We start from the raw sequence: 25,406 nt of genomic DNA, 5'->3' as shown, positions 1-25,406 counted from the left end.
TGACAGGAAAAAAAAAAAACACACACGCTGAGTACATTGTACGCAGTCATTTTCAAATGCACTGGATTAACAACAGTCCTCTGGTTTGCCCATTTTGAATAACTCTCTATATTCAAAGAAGATATTCAAATAAGTCATGGTGTGTGCACGGTGCATTCAGTTCACTCAGTCACCACATGCTAACAGACACACACACACACAAAGGGACGGTTAGATGTGGTGGATGAGCCATGTGGACGAAAAGCATGCATGGGTGTTTATGCATCTAGTGGCAGGGTGTCAGAATGAATGTGTACATGTGACTGAACTGATGGTTTGCTTGCCAGTCCAGAAAGCAGCCTGGTCAGCAGAGCCTATTGTCATGACAACATCCTCCACATTACTCAGCAAAGCCATAGAGCTGCTCAGCTCTTGCTCTGTCCCAATGAGCTAAAGGTTTCATTGCATATTAGCACTCTGTGTCTCAAAAGCTCCTTTCTGCTCCTGGATTACACTTGGCTTTTGACTGCACACAACAAAATAGTGTTTTACCTGGACAAATACAATGTCTTCCAGATTTGCATAAGCTACTCACATTGCATTCAAGGCAATGTATATGGGCATTCCTGTAGCTCAAACAGCAGAGCACTAGGAACTCCAATATCATAGGTTTGATACCCAGGGAGTGCAATGTATGAAGTAATAAAATGTACACCTTGAAAGTAAGTAAATTTGGATAAAAGCATCTTCCAAATGCATAAAAATAAGAGCGATTCATAAAACTAGCAGCAAGAAGTTCATGGGGTCGAGTTTTATGTTCTTCCAACACTTAAAAAAAATAAAAAAAATAATAATTTAAATAAATAAATAAATAAATAAATATATATATATATATATATATATATATATAATAAATTAATTGTGAATAAAACAAATATTTTTAGAGAATGTTTCACAAGAAAATACTATTTCATGTTTAACTCAATGTACCTATTTTTAATTATTTAAATAATAATTACAGCAAACTGCTTATAGAAAATATTAAAGCTAGATTTGGAGATTAATCATCTCTTCACTGTTGCTTAAACATTTCTCTAACTCTACAGGCTTCTATTCTAGGGGACATTTATAGAATAACCTGAAATTTGAAAGGTCTTTGTGATATTAATAAAAATAAATAAATAAACTTTTGTTGGCTGCATTTACACTAAGCGACAAAGTCATTTTGAAATTGATTCCAAATGTTGTTACTATTACAGTTGTGGTGTGGACTAAGACTATTGCTGTGCAGGAATTGTAACTGATTATGATTTGAACCATCACTTCTGCAACAACATGTACACAGACCCTAAATGATCAGTAGACAAATCTTCAGGTGTTGTAGTCATCAGGTCAAAATCGGTTACTAAGGAAGCAAAGCCAACAATGAATCAAACTAAATTAAACTTTTGTTCGCTTGTACTCAACGCAAGTGCATTAAAACCAGGCTTGTGTAGTGTGGAAATTGAGGCTGAGGAATTATATTCTGTGTCCCTGCTTGGAGAGAGGACTAAGGAGCAGATGAGTCAGGTCTTACGCCTCTGTCAAAAATGCATTTATGCTACAAATACACATCTCAATTCCACTCTCACTCCAGATCATGCACACACTTACTTGTAAACATCACTGAGGGGAAGATTCAATTCAACAGAAGAGGGGGGAAAACCCCTTCTAAGACCAGCCAAACGTGGGCATTTACCCAGCTAATTATTCATTTGCATGCTACTTCACAGAGCAGACGTACCATTGTGTTTGCACCGAAGACTTTAAAAACAACAAAAAAAAAACACGGGCCTCTATTGAAAATAATTTTTTTCACTAATCTCTAATGCGTTAATCCATAAAAGAAAAAGAGGGCACAGTACTAACAGAGCATCTGATAAATATTTAACAAGCTAGACAAGGCAAGAGAAAACATGAATTAATAAATAACCATGCTCATCAATCCATTCAATATACAGACAAAAACCACATCTACAAAGCCATTGCTGAGAATTTGATCTCACAAACACAACGTTCCACTTAGCTCTGATTATGTAGCATGCTGGTTACATTTTAGTTGCAATATTATTATTTTTTACTAAGATCTCATTCATAAATACCTTTAGTAAGTGTTTAAGAGACAGTAATATTAATAAGATATTACTGACAGGTGCAGCCACACTTAAAGCTGAAGTGTGTAATGTCTGTGCCTCTAGACCAAATGTGGCGACTGCCATTGAGAACTACTGTTCAATACAATTCAGTTTCTAACTTCCAATATTGTTTGAGCTAATGCTTAAGTGTCGTTATGTGCCCCAGAGTTCAAACTTTTCATAGAAATCAACCTACAAATGAAAAGGAGAGAAGATAGCACTACAAAAAACACCCTCACTTCACCTTTAACACACTTATGTGTCAGAGCCCAAGTCATACATAGTACAAGTACTGCAGGTTGTATACCTTACAAACATTACCTCCCACCTGATTTAAGAAGTTTAAGTAGTCTTTTCTGATACATCCTTTAAAAATGACTTCTAATTAAACCATTTAGCGAATCTGAATTTAAAACTCATTTTTTATACTTTTAATGGCCCAGGAATGTTTATCCTCAGGGTCCGTGAGAGGCTGGGTCATGGAAACTAGGAGCACTTTCAGTTAAAAATCCCATCAGTTAAAACGAATCTAGAGCATTCGCCTTTAATTTGGAGTAGACATTCCCTCGTGTCCACACATGCAAACTGTGTAGTACAACAGATTTGTGGAACCGGCTAGCATAAATACACCAAAAGATGCAACCCGAATAAAACGAGAAGATCGTCGGGATTTACAGTGAACCCAAAAGAGAGGTAAAAAGTAACTAGTTAAATTCGAAAGAGTAGAAAGATTAGTGATGGCTTTGCTACGAAATTGAGAAATGGCCTACTTACTAATTAGAAATCCCATTTCAATTGTCAAAGCTCTTGTAATCTTGAATGACTGCTTAATTTCCTATAGCAAAGCTGAGTGATCTGATTAAGCTGTGAAACGTGTCATGACAGCAGTGCTGCCTGCCAGCGAGCTACTGTGAAGCGGAGGGAACAGGGCACAGCTAAACTGGTGAATCGCTGTGGGGCGCCAATCTCAGTTAGACATGTGCCGTGTAGCAAGAATGGCTAGGCGACAGGACCCTCTATCAGTCTGGCCACTGAATAGAATATCTAGGGGGAAAATTCTTAGACTATTCTTCTATGACTAATTCACAATTCACACGGTATACAAAGCTCGGGCACAGCAAGTGCCAAGTTTCAGACAGTCTATTCAGGAAACAATACACATTTTTAGAAGTCATATCGATGCTATCAGTGTGACCCCATTATATGAGCTGTGAACTGACGCTATAGTTTCCACTGACACCATGACAAAGGTATAGCTCTGGATTGCAGACAGCAGTGTAAGCTTTGGTTTCAATCACTCAGTATTTCATCGCCTGCTAATAAAAGTCAGACCTTGTGAGGGCAGGACGGGGCAGGTGACACTACATATAAGCATCCAAACATGCTGTACATAGCAGACATGTTGAATTACCTTATTATTAAGACTGAAAGATTGATTTTGGTGCCATGCCAAACATATTCATGATGCCAAGTGTCCGACACGTTTAAAACCTAGGAGCTACATCACTATTATAGTTCATAAAGAAATATTTTGTGGTACGGGCATGAATGATACCTCAAATGTGATTACTTTTCTAAGCAATTGGCAATAATAGGGCATAGATTTAGAGTGAAAGAGCAGCCTGAGCCCCGTCTACCAGAATATCAAACTTGGAATAGTAACCAACCAGAATATCCTAGCAAGCATCCTTTTTTCACATTTTCTTTCAAAGCAAAACTAATTAAGGGTCAAGAAACCAATACTAGAGGGCTGGTCCCTTAGGATCGCTCCATCAGGAATGTTTTCTACTTTCTGACTTTCAAATACCAAAAACGCATTAGTGCTGATCAAGCCTGCATGTTAATAGATAAGTGAAGTATTCTCATGGAAACACTGGCCAGAAGCCCCTAGCAGGCACAATGAAATATTGGTCTCCAGCCCTTGTGTGTTCACGCACGAGAGAATTGCATATCAAAGAGCCTGTAGAAAATTGCTATGGACATGGTGCCGTTTTAATCTGGGATCAAACCTAAAATCCCATCCCCCAAGAGTTCAATCTGGGTCAGGCCAGCGATTAAACCTAATGTCTACAGAGAGGTAATAAACCAACGGAGCTGCAGCTGTGGGCTGCACACTGACTCTGCACTTTTCTCAATCTTACCCTAAAGACTGTATACCTGCACACACACCCCTTCTGATGAAAGAAAGCAAAAGAATGTGTGAAATAGTAAACCGAGAGCAAAGTGGGCTGCAACAACAAAGTACACAATTAAAAAAAACAATGACAAGAATCGGTCATTTCAATTGATGTGACACGGAGAATGTGTCAATGATGCCACTTTAGACTTTTAACTGGGAGGAACATGTTCATGGACCAAGCTGTCCATGAATTGAAGGATTTGATATTAAATTGTTCAAAAATAGTCATAAGCATATGGCTGCATGTGGAGTCAGGTGCTCCGACAGATTGCTTCTGATGTTTAATAAGTGCATGCTGTTATATTGCAGATATATTACTGGTAAATGTTATAAATTCAAAGTTAATTGAGTGCATCTTAACAGCAGGTGTTATGTTACTTAAAATGGTTCACAGAGTGCATATTTCTGATATACTTTATAAAAAAAAAAAAAAATTCAAGTTGTCGTTAGTTGCAGCCCTAGAGACATAAAAGAAAGTGTGAGTACAAAAAGATGGACAAAGAGAAAGTGTCTAATAAAGGCTGTAACGTCCCTGTTGTAACCGCAGTTCCACAGACTACAAGATGGGATGTAAACGCATGTGTTTGACATTTTTATTTCAATTGGCAAACACACCGACAATGCACACAGGCTATATTTAGGATATTCTCTACGAAGTCTAACCAGTTAGAAAGGAAAACAGCCCTAGGTCTCAATTTAGGGTTGTAACAGTATGAGATTTTCACAGTATGATAATAGTCTAAGAAAATATCACGGTTTCACAGTATCGCGGTATATATCAAACAAAAATTCTAATCCATAACAATGACTCTTAAAAGAATAAGAACAAGTTATTTGAGTAAACAAGTCTTTTATTACAACAAACTTGAAACCATTTTAATGAACGTGTTGAATACTCCCTTTTTAAAAAATTCACCATTTCATTTTTAAAAACTATTAAAAAAAATAACGCTTTACACCTTGCTACATATATCACTAACATTTTAATGTTTTAAAATGTTATCAAGTAAAATAAACTTATTTTTGGCATATTTCTGCACAAGAGGTATACTAAGTTAAAAGATGGACAAACATGATATTCCTTAATTATTTTTTAATTCATTATTATAAAGAATATAATTATTGTTATCATTATTACTTTGAATTACATTGTACAATGCAGATATATTTGTTAATTAAAGTAAAATCTAACTTTTATTTTGACGAGTTGTCACAGTTTTAGTGTTTTGTCTCAAATAAAACTAGGAAATGTTTAAGTTTTCTCTCAGAGCAGCTCTGCTGATGTTCATGTTTATGTAGACACTGAAAACACCATAGACCCTTTTCAAATTTTCAGGTTTCTCAGCAGCAGAAGTCATCATAGTTGGGTTAACTTTAAGATCAGTCAATGGGAGAGTCCCACAAATATATTTTTTGCATTCCCATTTGCTCAAATAGCAAAAGAAAAACTCCACGATAGTGTTTTCGTGACTTTCAATAAAAAGAAAAAAATTGAGAGACTGATAATGGTATTCAGAAGAGAGTTTACCATCCCTTCCATAGACGCTGCATTAGTAACACCCTCGCATTAGCGTTAACTTTTTTTTTGTAATTTGATGCAAAGGTGATAAAATACAAAGAATAGTGTCATAAATGTACATACATACCAAAAAAAAAAAAAAATATGAAAAACTATTTACGACGCTGATGACCGTTAAAGTGTCATCACAGTCTTGCGAAAAGGGTCCAGGGTCTCTTCGTGCTTCAGACACTTATCATATCTACTTTTGATTTATCCAAATCAAAACAAGCAATCATCAGATTGCGTGTTTTACATGATATCCTCATTATACTGTAAATTCTATGTTCAAAGTTTTCTGGCAGCATGGAGCTTAGATATAATCTCGGTCTCTGTCATTTTCTCTTCTGTATGTGCTTTTATGCAGCTGAGTGAATGCAGACTGAAGCAGCCGAGTGGAAATAAGTTATATATGCGCTGGTGAGTTTTTTTTTTCCGTAGATGTGTTCACGGTATAATAACTGTGCACTTTCAAACCATGATAAACCGTCATACCAGTACATCGTTACAACCCTAGTCTCAATTGTCTGAGATATTAACTAGGGCTGGGAAAATAAATAGATTCTGAGATTTTCCAAATGCATCGCGATTAGGGCTGGGATAAACTATTATTTTTTAAACGATTAATCTAGCGATTATTTTTCCGATGCATCGATTAATTAATTTTTTAATTGACTACTAACAATTTATACATGTTGATTTACATATCTGAATGAAAAAAACATGAATTCCTTAACATTGCAATATATGTTTCTTGCTCTTAAATTTACAAAATAAAAGACTGACTAAGAATGCATTTCTTTGCACTTGTATAGAGATAGCATTCAATAAAACCTTGAAGCCTTGAAAACACATAGCTTACTGAAACAAGCTTACTGAACACATAGGGCCTAGCTTACTGAAAAAAAATTTCTTTCGGATGAAAATAACAAGAACTTGATGCCTAGTATTCAATAAAAAAGGTCACCCAAAATACTTGTTTAGAGCAATTGAAGGAATACAGTAACCAATGTAAACTTGAGGGCTTTAAGCAAATACAGAGAGCATTTTTCCAAAAAAAAAAAAAAAATTAAATTAAAATTTACAGTGGGAGCTGTAAATGGAGAAAAAAAAAAAAAAAAAAATCTCAGAATGCTCCACGTGAGACTTTGGCGTTCCGCCCTTTTTCTATCGTGTCTAATGATTTGGTTAATATGCCCGAGGGGGAGAGAGAGAGAGAGAGAGAGCAAGACAGCGCTGATGTAGTTTGAAGACTGTGAGTGCGCGAGCGCGTGTGAAACTTTGGTGTTTCGCCCTTTTTCTATCGTGTTTAATGATTTTGATTAATATCCACAAGGGAGAGACAGAGCAAGAAGCGCTCGTGTTGTTTGAAGACTGAGTGTGAGCGCGCAGCCGGGGCTCTCTCTCATACGCGCCCTGTCAAATAAGGCTTTGACAGCCGCCAAAAAAAAAGATCAATGCAGAAAAACCCCTGGATTGGTTATATAACGTTGGACAGAATGTTGATCCGGCCATCGCCTATATTCAGCGCACATAAGGTTAACGTTTTGCAAACGTTTTTTAGAGAAATAAAAACAGGTCGACGAATCGATGCGCATATTTTGCGTCGACGTCATCGATGACCTCGACGCGTTGTCCCAGCCCTAATCGCGATTCTTTCTTGAATCGATTCGGAGCTTGGTTTTGAACAGCAGATGGCACTGCATGCTTTAGAAACAGCTGTTTGTTTCCAAATCCTTACACACATTTGAACCTAAAATAATAGATAATAAAATTCTAAAAGGTTGAAGCGAATTACAAAGGTGTTCACAGTGGGCAGTTTACATTAATCTCGCGTCATAAAAGCATTCTAAGCGGAGGTGAAATTACATGTCTCGGCCGAATGAACAAGCTCTCTTTAGCACTCTTCTTCATTAGCATTTGTGTGTGGATAAAAACTAGATTACAGCGCCATCTGCTGTTAAAATATAAGCTCACAATCAATTCCAGAGGAATCTTGATGCATTCTGAAAATCTAAGAATCGATACACGAATCGCTTCTGCATCAATTTATCATCCCAGCCCTAATATCAACACCCTGTCCATGTGTTGCCAGAGTAGCAGCAAAAGGGCAAGCAATCGTCTAAATACAATGTATATGCACTAAAATGCACCTGCTCACTACTGCTACTGCTAACAGCTATATGTTTACATTGCGACACAACAATGCTGATTAAAACCATCCAAAGAGTCGGTGCTTCCTCCACTTTACCTCCTGGAACTGCATTTCGATTTCTGCAAAGCAAAGCAAGTGCAAGATAATGATTATGTACCATCTACGGGCGATGTTTTCAGTCTGTTGCAAAGTCCATTAACGTCCCCATAAGATTCCTGGATTTTGTGTAATCCTTCAGCCCCTCGCAGTTCCATGAGAGATCGCAGCTCTTTAAGTGAGCAGCCAAACTCTCCATCGTGATTGGGCTCAGCCACAGAGTTCTTCACCCCGCTGTATGAGTTGTTAGCCATGTCTCCTGACTACACCGTGTCTCAGCAAGGGTGGAAAAATGGCGTCCCAAAAATGAGAGCTATATCCTCAGGAGACCAATGCCAGTAGTTCCCATAAACAGCTGACCTCCTTCAGAGGAGGAGGAGGAGGATGCCCGACTGCAGGTGGCAGGACTGGGATAATTCACAAGCCATTCCCCTCAGCCTGTGGCGTTGCTTTCATTGTGAATGAAACCTCACACAATCAGCCCAAGGAGACCTACAAAAAAAGAGAAGGGAAAGCTTTTTTTATTATTTATAATAATAATAATAATAAAAATTGTGTTATTATTGCTGAATGTGTACAAAAGCGAAACCCAAATGTACACAGATATGCATATTGACTCAAATAAAACATCAACAGACACCTTAAGTTTGGAACACTCTCCATCATGCCTGGAAATAGTAAGAACAAACTCACTGGCTGAGTTTCAAGGTGACATGCTACCCACTTTTACAGGCAGAACTATGTGGGCTTTTTTGAGAAGTAGCGTGGGAACTGACCTGCCATCTTAACTATGTGAGAGACTAAAAAGCCTTTTCCCAACATTATATGTTGCTTTTTCAAGTAACATGAAAATGCTTTGAATCTGGAAACTTATGGAATAGAACACAACTGAAAGGAGTATTTTAAGAGTTGATATCTAGATTTCACTTCTAAAACAGCATTAATATTATTAATAACAGTTGCACCAGTCTCTAAAATGTAAGGTTAATTCAGGTTTATTAGGCAATCTTTCCCAGGCATCTCAATAAGAAAAAGTGTCCCAAGGTAGTAAGTTTGATTCCCAGGGAAAGTATAAAACGATCAACAGTATATTTAATGCAATTCAAATTGTTTTGGATAAAAGAACCTGCCAAATGTACAAATTCAATGACTACACTTGAAGTGACACTGTAAATGACAGTGTAAATACGCCCCATGAGACCTTGGACTGCTTGGACAAAGTTCATCTATGATGTTCCATATTTTCATGTACACAAACAGAAGAGAAAGTTCCATATCAATACCATGCCCTCAAACCAAATAACATACTAATCAGACTTCACAGTTTCTTTGGGACTATTTCAATAGCTACAATGGCTGATAGTACATTCACTATCCTTGCCTTTATCAGCAAGATTTCAATATAATATAAATATAATCAAGAAATGTACCGACCAGATCAGCAGTAATAATCTGAACAGACAAGAGAGGTCAAAAGCATTTGTTTGTGAAATTTTGAATATTGTTGTTCAGAAAGCTTTCTCTCTGTAAGCAGAAGTAAAAAGGGTAGTAGCCCTCCAGGACTGGTTTACTTGCAGCAGTACATGCAGAGCGTAAAACAGCATGCTACTCTGTTACAGGCTACCAACTGGGCAAACAGCTTCTCCTGCCATGAACATTGCAGTCAAAATTAAGAAAAAATAGAAGACATCATAAGCATTTGCAAATAAAGTCTCAAGTACGTCAAAGTCAACAAGCTCGGTTTTCTCATTTATTAAAACTGGAAGTGAAAAGGGAAACGCCAAACAGCTTCACACTGCAGCAGCTAACTGTGCTCCTCCCTCTTGAGGAAACAACTGTTCCTAAAATGTGTCTGGTTTAAAGCAGAATATCCTGAAATGACGGTCATCTCAAGCAGTGTGGTATGCATTTTATCATCATGGTTCATTTTGACAGTTCAGAAAGAGATGAGATTGTAAATAACAGAATGCATGCAAGATTCAACCAAGATAACCTCTGTCCGGCACAGTTAAGCTTATTTTCTCCAAGTTATCATCTATGAGTGGCTGCTCGACCACGATGAGGGAAGTGCCAAATCTTTGCAGTACCGTGAAAGTTTCAGGTTGCAGAGCTGGTCACATGTCACAACAGTGGAAAATCATTGTGATTGGATCTTCAAACTAACAGCTACCACAGTTTGGTTGAGCAACAGTAATGTTAACCCTTGCCGTACAAAGCTAGGCAAGGTCAATTTTGGACCAGCGCCTGTGGATTGCACCCACCTGCCTTCAGACTAATAATTTAAGCATTACATCAAATACTTTTATGGTCTTTCATACAAAGCAGCAGGCATTTATGGTAGTGTGTAATTTCATGCATTTTGCCACCATTCAATTCTCCCTAAAAACTATATATTTTTCTAAGCACCTGTGAATAAACATGCAGGCCTACATGTGGTCTGAGAGCTCCACTATGACAGAATGCAATGCACTGGAAAGCAGTAGAAGTGCAGCTCCAAGAAAACCTCAAGGAAAACCCTTTCGGTCTTGGTTGGCAATTGGAGACCCTATACTGTGCAAGCCAAGTTCAACCTAGTCAAGGGCAGCGATTCCAGGGATCCCTCTGCAGTGGAGCTGTTGGTAATGGGGTATTTTTAGCAGCCTCCGACTGCCCACACCACATCCCCCCTAACTGGCTGTTGCTGAAATGGTTCAGGCCATTTCTATGTGGAGGGTACAATGCAGAGACGCCCCGCCTTACTCATGCTACATGGCTCAGTGCACTTAAGTCCACTTCACACCACCGACTGGGCACTTCTACTATACCCTCAGACACTGATCCTGCCAACTCACAGCAGCCGTCAGGCCACCCACTCAACCATACAAAGCACAACTCCTCAAGAACCTGAATGACACCTCAAAAAAAAAAAAAGCCCATTTAACAACACCTATCCATCATGCTGAAAAATAACACCTCATATTCCTAGGAAGTTTTGATTTCTGTAATGCAAAAAACACACAACACAGTCATAAAAATGGAATTCATGGTATGACAGAATTTCACAGAATTTAAGGATGAATAAATGAAAATTAGAGCTGTAGAATAAAATCATGACATGGACTACTGTCTTGCTGCATCCAAAATTGCATAATAGTAGGGATGGATATCATTTACATTTTGATACCGATAGTGCTTAACGATACGGTTATAGATACAATTTGGCTTGAATTTGTTGTAAAGTTATTTTATTACCAGTGTTAATTTTGACACAAAATTTTAATTTAGTTTTAGTCTTAGTCTTTTGACTATAATTCTTTTTAGTTTTAGTCAAGTTTTAGTCATCTGATTTGTTTTAATTTTAGTCTTATTTTAGTCGACTAAAATTGCTTGGTATTTTAGCCGACTAAAATCAATAACAGATTTACTAGACAATTTTTTACAGCTGGTATAGGAAACAAACTTAACCAAAATATATAAAACACAAATTCAACTTTATTTCAACACAACTGTGTCTTTATTTCGATTCAAAAGCTTAAGGTATTCATTTGTCTAGCAATATTGTATGTTTTAAATGCTACAATATTGCTAGATTAGTATGTATAATGATAGGATGTGAACATTCACGTTTCACATGACTAATATAGAAACATTTGTGATATTGTCAACAAGTAGAACATTATAAAATATACTAAACATTAGTATTAATCAAATGTATGTATCATAATATTACGTATTAGTATTGTGCTCTCATCTAACTTGAAGAAGGGGCTATTTTACATTACTTTTCAGTTCGTAATATTTAATGCTACAACATCTACGCACTGCAGTCTTCCAATTTTGCTTAGCTCAATAAACAAAAGAACATCGTTGTGAAATTACATTTGAGAAAATGTCCAGGTGGCTCGTCTGTAAATGTCTTTTCAAATTGGTTGTGTTCTTGCCACGAATGAGCGCTCCGCGTGCTTTACACTTTGTTTTGTTTTGTTCGTCGTCAAACGTGAAGTGAGCTGTGGACATTTTGTCGCTCTTTTAGACATCACCTCTTCGAATGACGTCTTCCCTTGAGCTCATTTAAAAACTGAAAACCTTCGCTTCACGTCTCAATAAGTCAGGCTCGGATTGGTTCTCTTCTCTCATGCAGTCTCGCCTGTTACGAAAATAATGACGAAAATATTTAGTCAACGAAATTAACACTGTTTATTACTGCTGAATTTTAGCAACTGAATTAAGGTTCTTCAGTCAAGATCAGCAAGTTATTTTTCTCTTTAAAGTATGTTTAGTACTGTCCCTTTAAGAGAAGCACAAACCCATTTCTCTCTTGCCTGTTTACTTTCACTTTATACATAATTAACGGTGTTTATATGTAAACATTGAATGTTTTTGACAGTAACTAAATAATCAGGTGCTGTTTAATGTTTCACTGGCAAGGCCTTAAGCACACGCAAATAATGTACCTTTGTGATTACAAACAAGTAGTGTCTCGTGAGTGTAACTCTACCGCTGAATCATCATTTGATGTGAATGTCTCTCGTGAGTTGCAATTGGAGCTAGAGCCGCAAGACATAATACAGCACATTGCTTGAGGTATATATTGTGTTTTGTTAGTAAATGTTTCATTATATTACTAGTGTTCGTTACTTAGTTTTGTAACGAGACCCCACACTTTTGAACGCTTCACTCATGTCATGATTACTGCCTGCAAGTACGCACACACGCACAGAGAGCATTGCGCTGGATATCACACGCACGTCGAGCAAACGTCGCCCACATATTTCAGTGCAGGGAAATGACAAGCAGCAGCTTCTAATTCGTCGTTAACATTGAAGTGTACGGAGATAAAACAATGCAAGTATCAATAACTGTATTGTTTGTCCTGAAGCTTATAGGTATTCCGGTATCGACCCAATTATGTAACGGTCCAAATAAATACTGGTTCTCGGTACCCATCCCTACATACTAGTCTACTAAAAAGTAAGCAAAAACAAGGTGGTATCATGTACAAATTCACTGTATTCATATATTCATAAAACAGTAGGCAGTGCATTAGAATGTTGTTTTCAAGCCGCATCCACACTTCATTATAGAAATGTATTGTTTGCATATTGTGGTGTATACAAACAATGTAATAGATTATGGCCATGGACAAAACCAGCCCGAGCAGTCGTCTCTCCATAGTTGTGTTGTCCCCGTGTTGTTTGCTGGCTTTCCCTTTTATGTTGGAATTTTCCGCACGTAAATTCTGACCAATCAAAAAGCAGTTTAGAAAATACGTCATGGCCAATGACGTGGACATTGTCATGTGATTGGATTTTGGTTCGTTTCAAATGGTCCGGACAAAAGCAATCAGTATGGTGTGAAAAGGAACCAAAAATGCTTAAAAATGCTACAATGTATAATTGCTTGCCCTTGGTTTGGACCAAATGAACTGAATTAGAGAAGTGAAATCTACCTTTATTATCCCTTGAGGCCACAGGAAAAGATTTGTGAATGGAAGTGATGCTGGTCACATGACAATGACAACATGAAAAATATAGTAGGTTCAAATTTCAATTAATGCTACCATATCAAAACTAGAACATAGAACATATTTTTTTTAACTGTCGCTCATTACTTATACAATTTCAGATGCAGCCTCTGTGAAAATTAAACCACAAAAAGGTTGCCATTTAAATATGAATCCAAAATAGTAAACATTTCTATCATTGTTACCATTTAAAAAAATAATAATTTATAAACTCAATTAATTAGATATACATTTTGATTGTTATAAACGGATTAAACAAAGCAATTTAGAAAAGTTACAGCTAAAAACACAGAACTTGGTGAAAAAAATAAAACTGATTTCATAGGGCCCTAATTATACCTTCTGCTTTGTTAGATGAGCACAGTGGGAACAGTATTACATTCAAACAGCTACATACTTAAAAGCTTGATGCTTTCATGTTCTCACCAGGACCTAAAACAGCATATCTAAAGAAGTGATTTTCAAAAACGGGAACCTTTAATTTGATTGTTACGATTGCCATGCACAGTACACAAGATAGACATTAGCTCCGACCCCTGCCTCCATGTCTGACACTGCACATTGAATCAGGGATGACTTGAACCATTATACATGATGGGATAATGGGCACGAGGAGGCTTAAGAATTTTTATTTGCTTAAGCTAGTGTTATAGGTGTTTTTTTTGTTTTGTTTGTTTTTTATGTTGTAAGTTGTATAATAAATGAAACCAGGTTCAATTACCTCAAATTCATGGTCTTAATGTGGGGACACATTTCAAGTGAGAGCGAGCTTCTTTTTTTTTTTTTTTTATAAAATTTTGGCCATATGACAGTGATCTGATAATCTATTTGTTGTATTTCTGTTTTGCATAAAACTGAAGAATATCCGGTTCATCCTCTACTGTATTCTAAAATTATCTGATATTAACTTTTGCATGGATTTTACTGAAAAGAGCTTAGGCTCAAGTAAGCAGAAGTTCTTGCCTCATGGGTTTACATTCATAACAAGCAAATCAACTCAACATTTATTTCCAGGTGTGTCTGTGTAACAGAGGTACCATCCTAGTACTTTTGTGCATGCATGAACGTCATGTAGGGTGACCATATTTTAGTTTTCCAAAAGGAGGACAGTGGGTGTGGGCAGGACGGGGGGCTGGGGTGTGGTTATTTGGTGGTTAAAGTAGTGCCCAAAGTAGTGCAATGACCATATGCAAAATATCAAAACTAAAAAATGTCATTTCCATACATAAAATACATATTTTACAGTCACTGTTATGGATATTGATCATAAACCGCTAAAAAGCTCCCTAAAGGCGGTCGCACACCGGACTAGAAGCGCTGCGTCGCGTCGCGCCACATGTAGGACAACTCGAGGTATCGCACACCGGACACGCACATTCTATATGCGCGAGCTCAATTTCGCAGCAAGATGGGTAAGTTATAACTTCATCTATTATTATTATTTTAAATATATGATTTTAATTGATAAAAGCTGAGTTTTGAACGTTAATTAATGAAAAGAATCTGTGTTATAATAAAGTCTGTTATTGTTTTGTTGTATCTGTTGTCTAGGCAACTGTGCAACCTGACTGAAAACGTAACCAAACACTTTGTAATGTTTTATTTGAATGAAACAAATGTACTGTATTTTAGTTTCAGTTTATAACAACTGGGTTTTTTAATATAAAACTATGCAGATGGCGCTCTGTGGCGCGGCAGAAATTTGAACAGCATTCTGAGTCGTAGCTGGGCGCCGCGGACAGACGCCGAATGGCGCCGCCGGTGTGTGTACACTCATAGAGAATAATGTGTTCGAATTTTAAAGACGTGGCGCGACGCGGCGCTTCTCGTCCGGTGTGCGACCCCCTTAAAAGTGTCCCTCCTTCATAAAACTTAACATCTAGCACAGATTTATCATAGGCAGAATGCACAATGTTTCAAGACAGGTATTTTAGTCAAATGTTATTACGCAACATTTCAAACCTTTAACCCACGGGGAAAATATTCATCCCATTAACAGTTTAAAAGTAGTCAATGGCAACCCTGCATTGAACAAGAGCTGCAGGAGTCAGATTTGACTGTTCACAGGTTGAAGAGAGAGAGATGGCTGATTCAAAAAAGATTTAAATACTCAACATATTGACAGCGGGAAAATTATGCAATATTAGAATGTTTGGATTGGACACAAAAATCACGGGAGCAGGCAATAATGACTGTAGAAAGCAAAAGCTGAATTCCTGACATTTTGGGCGATTCAGAAATTTTTTTAGTTCCAAAAAGATGACAGGTCCAGGAAAAAAGAGGAAATATGGTCACTGTAACATCATGGCAACGTACAACACAAAGTACCTCACACGCGAAACACTTACGTAACACGTAAATGTGCGTAACTAATGAAAAATCAAGCAAGCTTCTATGCACTGGCCATGAATTGTTGGCGAAATAACACATTAGCGGACCAGATGGAATAATATGGATTTTTTTTTTCAGAAAACTTAAATTCTTGAAAAAATAAATTCAAGCACTTTCAAGGACCTGCATCAATGTATGTTTATTTCAAAAACTTTCCAGGGCCTTGAAAAAAAAAAAAAAGATTCACAAACTTTCAAGGATTTTAAGGACCCGTATATATATATATATATATATATTTTAAAGAATAGAATTAGAATAATGAGTGCTAAAGTAAGAGGGTCAAATAAAGATGGAAGAGATGTGTTTTTAGCCGATTCTTGAAGATGGCAAAGGACTAAGCTGCTGGGATAGAGTTGGGCAGGTCATTCTTTTATACGAAATTTACAAATTCTTAAAAGTAACTTTGTGCTTCTTTGGGATGCAAATTAAGCGACGTTCACTTGCAGAACACAAGCTTCTAGAGGGCACACAAGTCTGAAGTAATTCATTTAGGTAAAGGGGTGCAGAGCCAGTGGTAGTTTTGTAGACAAACATCACTGCCTTGAATTTTATGAGTTTTATATTTAGATGCACACTTTTTAAAGACAGCACCTGTAAGTCGCAGTCAAGCAGTACTGCTCACACATTCCTTTGCAGCGAAATAGGATTTCACTGTTTTTACTGAGCATCAAATCAAATGCATCTAATCAAATAATAAATCTGAATGCAAATCGAATTTTAATGAGAACAGAGTCTGAACAGCAATCATTCATCTACTTGGAGGTGGTAATTTACCCGTCATTTGAGGTCAGAGAAAATAACTGTACACTGTTCTTATTTACAAAACTCATTTAGATTGCAAACAGAAAATGCATTTGCTCCTAAGATGCCCATTTTATCTCTCTCATCGACGACTAATTAAAGCATCAAGCATGATGCTATGCAGTAATTAAATTGCAACATTATTCAAATGCACTTAATAGCAAAGCACTCTAATTTTAGCTGTTTATAATAGCTTATAAGGGGTTGAATGTCACCTCAGATTAATGTGACACCAAATCAGTGGCCTTCTACATAAACAATACTAGAGAGAGGGGCTAAGTTACCATCTTTCCATTCCAGTCAGCATGGAAAACATTCACATTTACTTAATTAAAATAATATAACATTACAGCTTGGTACTACATGCTCTGCACCAAAGCATGTACACTTTGTTTGACCAAACCATAGTTAAAACATTACTGGAGGTACAGCCATTGTCCATGAGAAAATAATTTGGGTTTACAGTGTAAAATTTAAACAAAACATATGCTAAAGACCAACAACAACAAAAATCTCACATGCGGATGTGCATCTTACAAAATAAGTGCATTTTGCATTATATTAAATAATATTAATAAATATAAACCTTCATTGAATTATTTAAATGTATAATTTGTCATTTAGCTTAACTTCTTGTATCAGAATAACTAAGGAAATAAATATTAGTCCAAATTTCACAAAATTCCTAAACTCTGAACAAATTAAAATGAAAAAGAAAAATATAAAAAACTAGCTTAATTCAAAATATGTATAAAAACCATCTTAATCAACAATATAAAAAAAACATGGAATATATAACACTAATATAACAATATAAGCATGACAAGACTAATCATAATTGTCATTTGAATGCAATCCTCTTCTCACAATGCCTATAAATAACAATTCTGCTAAACTCAATATTTTATTGCATACTAATATCTAGGTCAAAAATTTTTATTAAATCAATAGATATACAACTAGGCCATGCCTGTGCCTATAATAGTCCAAAGGCCTCTGAAGCTCACTTGTGCCAAAGGTTAGTTTATTTAAATGTTGGGGTAAATCATTATAAAAAAAAAAAAACTTAGGTAAAATCACATTTCCATCCTGCAATAAGAAAACACTTGTCTCTTTTAACACAGTTTGATGCGCAGCAGGTACAATGACCATGATTTTGAACTGGATTTACTCCAAATTTGTCTTCTAGAGATTTTCTCAGGAATTATTTTTGCAATGACAACATATGTTAATTACAAAGACATTTAAATCTCAATAAACCCTTTAAATCTCAATAAACCCTGAGTCTACATCTGTCAAAGGTCAGTGTACATCTAAAGCATTCTGTGAAGATCAAAAAAGTTAACTTACAAATACACCCTTAAGAATTTATTTAAATAAAGCTGAATATACACTGTAGACTCAAGGTCAAATTCAGCATTGCTGTCATACAGCGAGGTATTATCAGGAGCTATAAAAGCTTTAGCAAAAGAAGCAACAGGGCAGCGAATAATGTACGCCAAGGAGTAAAAGACCTGACACGCCATTTAAACGCACACCGGGGTTGATCTAGGAATTCTAGGTGCCATATTCAATCTCAACACATTAGGCAGACAGCAGATAATATAAGTCCGCCGATTAGGTTGGGTACATTGTGTTTTGCACATCTGCTCCTTCAAGTTCGATGAAGGCAAATTTGACGTGTCGCACAGTGCTTGTTCCAGTCCGCATGCCGAGTCACACATGACAGGAGGAATTAGGACGCTATACTACAACTGTTGACACGAACGCGCTAAGCTTAAAGAGACAGTTCACCCAAAATTAAATAAAATCATTTAGTCACCATTATGTTGTTACAAACCGTACTTTCTTTGCAAAAACGTCGACGTTACGGAAGGCAGTCAGTAACGTAACTTACAATAAAAGTGAATGGCGGTTGTGGCTGTCACTCTTGACTAACATCTCTTAACAAGAAAGTGACGCGGGTTTGGAACAACATAGTGGCGAGTAAACGATGACAAAAGTGGCATTTTTTAAGCGCTTTGAACGCCGTCTGAACTGTTGTAGTAAAATACGCATCGAAATGCGATAAGTGAACAAGCAGGTAACGTTAATGGGGTCGAAAAGCAAGTTGACAGCTGAAGAGCCTCACGCTTGGCTTTAGCCTGCTAGCGGTCTCAACCCAAATAATCCTGTCAAAAAAGGGTGTAAACGTTACTGTTTAGTCTTGATAATGACAACAGATCAGCATCTTACCTCACCCGAAACTGAAGCGGTCTCCAACTTTCCAACGCGACTCAAACACACACTTTAGGTAAAACCTTAAAAATCCCCCGGCTAATGTCACAAGTCACCGACAGTTAAACTGACAAGAGACGGTCGCTTAACGGAACAAGTTAGCTCGTTTGAAAGCATTTCATAAGAACGAACTGCCAATAAACGCCAAAATGTTCATGTACGATAATAAACTCTCTTCGAGTTGGAGAAAATCATAGAAACAGTGCGTTAGTTTCACTAGAGTTCACGCTCTCATCGCAAAAACCAAATTAATGACAGTCAACGGATCTGTAACAGTCACAGCGCGAGCCTTCTATTCGGCGGCTTTCAAAAAATGTACGGCCGTTAAAATAACATTAGGGTCACCCTGTCCGGAATAACGTCAAAAACCATGCACATTTATATATTTTAAATGATGTTTAACCTCCAAGCCACATTTATTATTTTATTAAATATTTAGTTTATTATAAAATAATGTCATTTTATTAGTAGTATTTCTAAAATATTCACTGTCGCGCGATCTTAGATGTAGAAACGCGGCGTGCGCACACATTTCACAAGCTTCATATGTCAAAAGCAACTTTCCAGCGTGCGCTACACATCATCCCTGCATCTCGACACGGTGCGATACATTAAAACCCCATTGATTAACCACACATCCCCTTCCCTGCAGTGACAATAGGCAGGTGTGGGTTAAAAATGCACAGCAGCCTGGTTGCCTTCTTTCCCCTTTCTCTGCCTGCTACCAACTAGCAGGAGTTGCCTAGCCAATTTGGCTAGCTGATAATAATGCAAGCTAACGGACACCGCGGTGAATGCAGTCAGCGGAGAGAAAGTAAAAAAAATGGTGCATTTGAAACGCGGCAGTAACACGAGCAAGCGTGCGAGAAACGGTGAAATTACACTCACAATGCTCTCCGAACAGCGCCTCAGCGATCCCCCTCACTCCCTCGGTCTCCCTCAGACTCACTCTGCCGTCTATCGAGCTCTTCCAATCTGCAGAGAAATCCCTCCCACAGCCGCGCGTCGCTTGAGACATGTGATGCGCGTCAGGAGGACCGCCACTGACATGCAGGAGGATCCTGATTGGCTGAGACGCGATGTCAATCACGCTAGGCTCACCCTCTGCACAGCGTCCGCGCGCATTAACATAATTTATAAAGATGTTTCTGAGAGCGGTTAAGTGTAAAATGACTTGTTAGGCGTCGTGGTGTATTTTAACTACACGCTTCGGCGCGAGCCGGTGTTGTACGCCCCGCCCACAGTCACAGACGAGTCTTCCCCCGCGGCTAGTTAAACCTGACGTCATTTTTTCCATGACGTCGTCCGTTCTATCGTCGATTCTGGCGTTGTGTTTGATTCGCAGTGTGAAGAAACCAAGTACGATCTCAGATCTGAGTCTGATTACTGCATTCTGCAGCGCTTTCCCATGAATATGAATTAAACATTTGTCAGTTGGTTAACATATAACTGTTGGTTATTTGAAACAGGTTGAGGCTTTTTTATTCATTGAAATAGATAACTAGACAGATTGTGCAAAATATTGCGCAATCCTCTGTTTTTTCTTTTTCATGCTAATGGAGCGAACTTGCATCGCCAGCATTTCTCTCTCTGCATTTTCATCAAACTTATGTCCACTGAAGCACTTAGTTTAGCAGCCAGTCTGGTATCTTTAAAAATTGCAGTACAAGCCCCAGAGCATTTCTGTTTTTGAACCTTTATTATATGCCAAGTCCTCATGTCAAGGACTACCTGTACAACGATTGACAATCCTTGGTAAGATAAGAAAAACTGAAAAAAAAAAAAAATAATAATAATCATAATATTTTAAAGCACTAATAATGCGCAAAAAATTCTTACATGTTAGGCCTACTGTGGTATTTATCATTTTGCATGAGACACCACAGCTTCCTTTAATCATGATATAGATGGCATATCCTGTTCTTCAAACATGTTTACTGGAAATAATATTGAAACCAAATATTCAGAAAGACACAATGTTAGGAGAAAACTGGTTTTCTCACACGTGACATTTAAGATTTGCTGAGAAGTCCCCTAGTACTGGCCGTGGTTTCTTCCTACACAGCTTCATTTTTGTCATGGTAACCACTGTTGTCATTTGTTGACTGTGGGGCACTTGAAAGATGATGCCAAAAGAAGAACCGTGTTGGGGGTTTCCCCATGAAGGCCTCAGAAGAAGCCACATCACAATCTTCATTCTCTTCATTCTTTTGATTCTTTTCTACTGACATTTACAGGCATTCATTTGTGAGTTTATTCAAAGTTATTCAAATACCTATATATATAAATGTACTAAACTAAAATTAAACGACAATGTAAAATGGCAAAAATGCCAATGTGTGTGTACTAAATTACAATTAAATGTCAATAATACATATTTAAATGCCAAAACTACTACCACTACTACCGATACATTTATCAAAATATAGTAGAACTTGCCTTAGTATAGACGGTTATGATGTTATGATTCAGGTATTCAAATCAGTGCTGTGTCATCAAGGTTTTCTGATTTTGAGGAATTCTTCTGAAGATTATTCCACTATGATGAGGTTCATGCTCTCACCATCTTTGTGTTGAGCCTTTATATAGCCAGAGAGTCTTACCATCCAGTAGCTATAATTTTAACCCAAAGATCAAGACATCTCCTGGTTATACTATCACACAAGGACCTCTGCTCAACCTGCTGGGGGAAAACAGACAGAGTTGATGATAAACAGGCAGCAGCGTTTGTGCTGGGTGCTATTGACAAGATCCTTCCATCTAATGGGTTTTATCATTAACAAGAAGGACATCAGTCCACAAGATTGTCTTCACTGAGCAATGGGTTTTGATGAACTTTTTAAGACCATGTAATTTTAACTTGAGTTAAGCAAGGCTCAAAGGTTTGCTAATGTTCAATCAGATAGTGTAGGGAGGGGAGGTGTCAGTGAGTGCATTGATTGCTCAGCTTTAGAGCAAGCAGCTTGTAAATGTGGAGCATGTGATGCATATGTTTGCTGTAGGAATCTCTGGAGTTATCTATTAGGCCGGACCACTTTGGTTTGCACCATATTTTCATCTAAAAGTAACATATAGCCCTTGCTAAGCCACAAGAGGATGACAAACAAGTTTCCTTCCAGGCTTCCAAAACCTCTGAAGTGGAGAGGACAAGAATCCTATTTTTATTTGTTCCAGTTTCCACTTCTGAGATTTTTATTTGGAGCCTCTCCCACTGGCGGCACACAGTGATGCCTGGCCCTTGAACAGATGTCCCAGCAGCACACGGATGCGCAAGTGCAGCCACCATTTTTTACTTATTATATAGTTAATTCTACACAATTATATATAAAAAAAAAACACACAATTATTATTAAAAATATAATTACTTAGAACTATAATAAAATAAAACTACATTTATATAAGCTATCACGTGAATACTAATGTATGACCTTGCTGGACATTATGCTACACATACTTTGATGTCAGAAGAGGGAAGTTGGTGGCGGTCTTGGTTTCTTATCGAGATCTGAGATAAGGATGTTTGCTTAACAAGCTGTTCAGAGTGAAAAACAAAGCATTCTTGGGTCAAAATTACTTCTTTGACAGGAAAAATTCCTCAGGGCAGGCAACGAAACTGTCATGAGACTTAGCGTCACTGTTGAAACTCTGCAGAAGATGACAAAAGAGCTGCCATGGAATGTCAGCTGACTCAAATCAATGTGGAAGAAGAGGACAGTGGAAATGGCTCATTAACAGACTTACACAAGAGGGTCCAGTACCCTATCAGTCAGGACATATGCTATTACTACTTCCTCTGGTCACCAATCTCGCTTCTCCAGCAATCTGGCTCTTAATACAGCTTTTTCCACAATGTCAGCACAGAACTTCCTTCATTCTGATGGGACACAAAAACACAGAGAAAGCAGAGAGAAAAGACAGAAGTCTGACTATATTTAGCATTATAATAATATACATACAGTGGCCTCAAAAGGTTTGTGGATGAATAGGCCAAACTTGAAATATATACATTTTGTTGAGAAGATAATAAAATATCAAACATAATGACATACACAAATAAGCAACTTTAGAGCTTCTCTAGAGTTACTGTAACTTCACTTTTCTGAGCCTTTTTTCTGGCACTTTTAGCCATGTGTCTTAAAGTGACATTTATTTTAAAACATTTCCCTCGGATGAAGTGTGAACATTTTCCACTAATGTTTGAGACGGGAAAGTTCCATTATGTTTCAAAAGTTAAGGCTCAGTAAGATTTGTAAATATACATGAATACTGTATACAACAAGGAAACAAACTGATTAAAAGTGACAGTAAAGAAATATTCATAATGTTACAAAAGACTGCTCTTTTCAACCTATTTAAAAAAATCCAACTTTGATAATAATAATAAATGTTTCTCGAGCATCAAATCAGCATATTAGAATGATTTCTGAAGGATCATGTGACACTAAAGTCTGGAGTAACGATAAAATTAAGCTTTAACACCAAATTATATATATATATTTTTATATATAAATTTTTGATGTATTCAATTCTGTCTTTGTAGCATAATTGGAAGGAAGCATATTGAACTGCATCTGCTGTTTCACTGTGTTATTAAAATCTTGCAGGTCTTTTTAAGTTATATTTGCTTTAAAAAAGAATGCTTATGCTATATTTATTTGTAAAAAATAAATAAATAAAAAGCCACTCTGTTTGACAATTTATCTAATGCAATGAAATTCTTAAGTGTCCAAGCACTTTCCGGGGTCACTGTATAATGAAATACCAGAAGACATATAACTAAAATCAAGGTTTAGTGGCAAAACACGTTATTATAATTTCAAACGATCTAAATCCTATAAACATGGGGTTTCCTGCTATCAGACGCTGCTACTGCTGCAGTATGCGAAACAGGCATGGGTTTCTATTGGGGCAGGTTGTTTGGGGTTAGAGAAACTTAATGAGAAACATTCATTATACCAAACATGTCATCAGACAGCTGTAATTACAATAATTGTCTCTTCTCAGAAATACTACATGGGGGTGAATATGGGGTTTGTGTGGTGTAAGACTCCTTAATTAAGTCAACAATAAACTCCCCTCACTGACAGACAGTCCTGGCTTATTTTCCATGAGAGGGTAGAAATAACGTTCGCACAAAAAGCATCCCGCAAAACACACATAATGCAGTCTGATGATGCGTCAGTGAGCATAACAGCAGCTAGGGCTGGGTTATGGGATATGTTAGAATATAACATTCAAAAATAAGACCGCAAGAAAGATGTTAGTCCGCTTTGGGCAGGGGCATGTTTGTGTTTCCAGTTTCCAGTGGAATTTACAGCGGGAGCTCAGAGGTGAATGGCCCAGTGGAGAAAGACTGCAGCTCTACAGTGTGTGTGTGTGTGAGTGTGAGTGTGAGAGAGAGAGAGAGAGAGAGAGAGAGAGAGAGAGAGAGGGACGAAACACAGACAGCACTCTTAGTCAGCACTGGACCGGCAGCCGGGCCGGGGGGCCAAGTTTCCACTTGCGAACAATAATTCATCTCAAGTGCCCAGTGTGTATGTGCATATGTGTAAGAGGACATCCCTCACTCTAAAGGCTACAGGAATGCCTCTCCCGCCCCCAACATCCTCCAATTCCAAACCATTTCCATGTAAAGGTCTGACATATTTACACTCAGTGTTTGAGTGTGTTTGTGTATGTTGTGTAATGGAAGCAGAAGGCTTCTTTAAGAAGGTCAATGAACCACCATGGACACTTACAGTGAGGGTGGAATATTCCGGGTTCAGTATAAGTTAAGTTCAGTTGACAGAATGTGCAGCTCAAACAAAAAAAGTATTTCGACTCATCCCACGTTTTCAATAAGAAGAGGCTAAATCAAGTTTACAGAGAGGCACTTACAACAAGTAAATGAGGTCTATTTTTGTGGAAGATGGATTTTTTGAAAGAAAATCTTAGTAACTGATTTTATTACACTAAGTTCATGTTATAACAATACACCTGTTTGAGTTACTCATGATTGAGTAAAAAAAAAAGTTTATTTTTTCTTTAAACTGCGAGTTATCAGTTCCATTCACTTAAATTATAAGTGCCTTGCTGTAACCCAGATTTTGCTTTTGCGTTGAGTAAAGGTCAGAATTTTTTTTTGTACTATTATGTCACAAATTACATCAATTTAAAAGGTCTAGAGACAGATTTTATTTTTTTTGAGTGCCCCATTTTTAAAATGTTGTTTCATGTGCGAAAGACATGAGTATAACTATCAAAGATGTCCATCCAGTGTAAAATTTACATAGAAAAACAATGGAAAAGCAGAG

The 25,406-nt window shown here is 37.3% G+C and overlaps 1 protein-coding gene across 6 annotated transcripts in view; it reads right to left on the bottom strand.

The window, feature by feature from the left end:
* atp2b1a (ATPase plasma membrane Ca2+ transporting 1a) overlaps positions 1-21,761 on the bottom strand; it is a 38,293-nt gene extending 16,532 nt beyond the window's left edge. Inside the window, exons 1-2 of one of the 6 annotated variants that reach the window (XM_052555108.1) lie at positions 21,553-21,761; positions 8,203-8,633 (exon numbers count right to left, since the gene is read on the bottom strand). In XM_052555108.1, the coding sequence (XP_052411068.1) occupies positions 8,203-8,395 (193 nt within the window). In that variant the 5' untranslated portion in view covers positions 8,396-8,633; positions 21,553-21,761. The other 5 variants (XM_052555106.1, XM_052555109.1, XM_052555104.1 and 2 more) reach the window with 5 other exon arrangements.
* Positions 21,762-25,406: the final 3,645 nt, after the last annotated feature.

This window comes from Carassius gibelio, chromosome B4 (genome assembly GCF_023724105.1).
Source record: "Carassius gibelio isolate Cgi1373 ecotype wild population from Czech Republic chromosome B4, carGib1.2-hapl.c, whole genome shotgun sequence".
Classification (NCBI taxonomy): Eukaryota; Metazoa; Chordata; class Actinopteri; order Cypriniformes; family Cyprinidae; genus Carassius; species Carassius gibelio.
The sequence above is the reverse complement of the archived record's forward strand: the minus strand, read 5'-3'. Positions and strand labels throughout refer to the sequence as shown.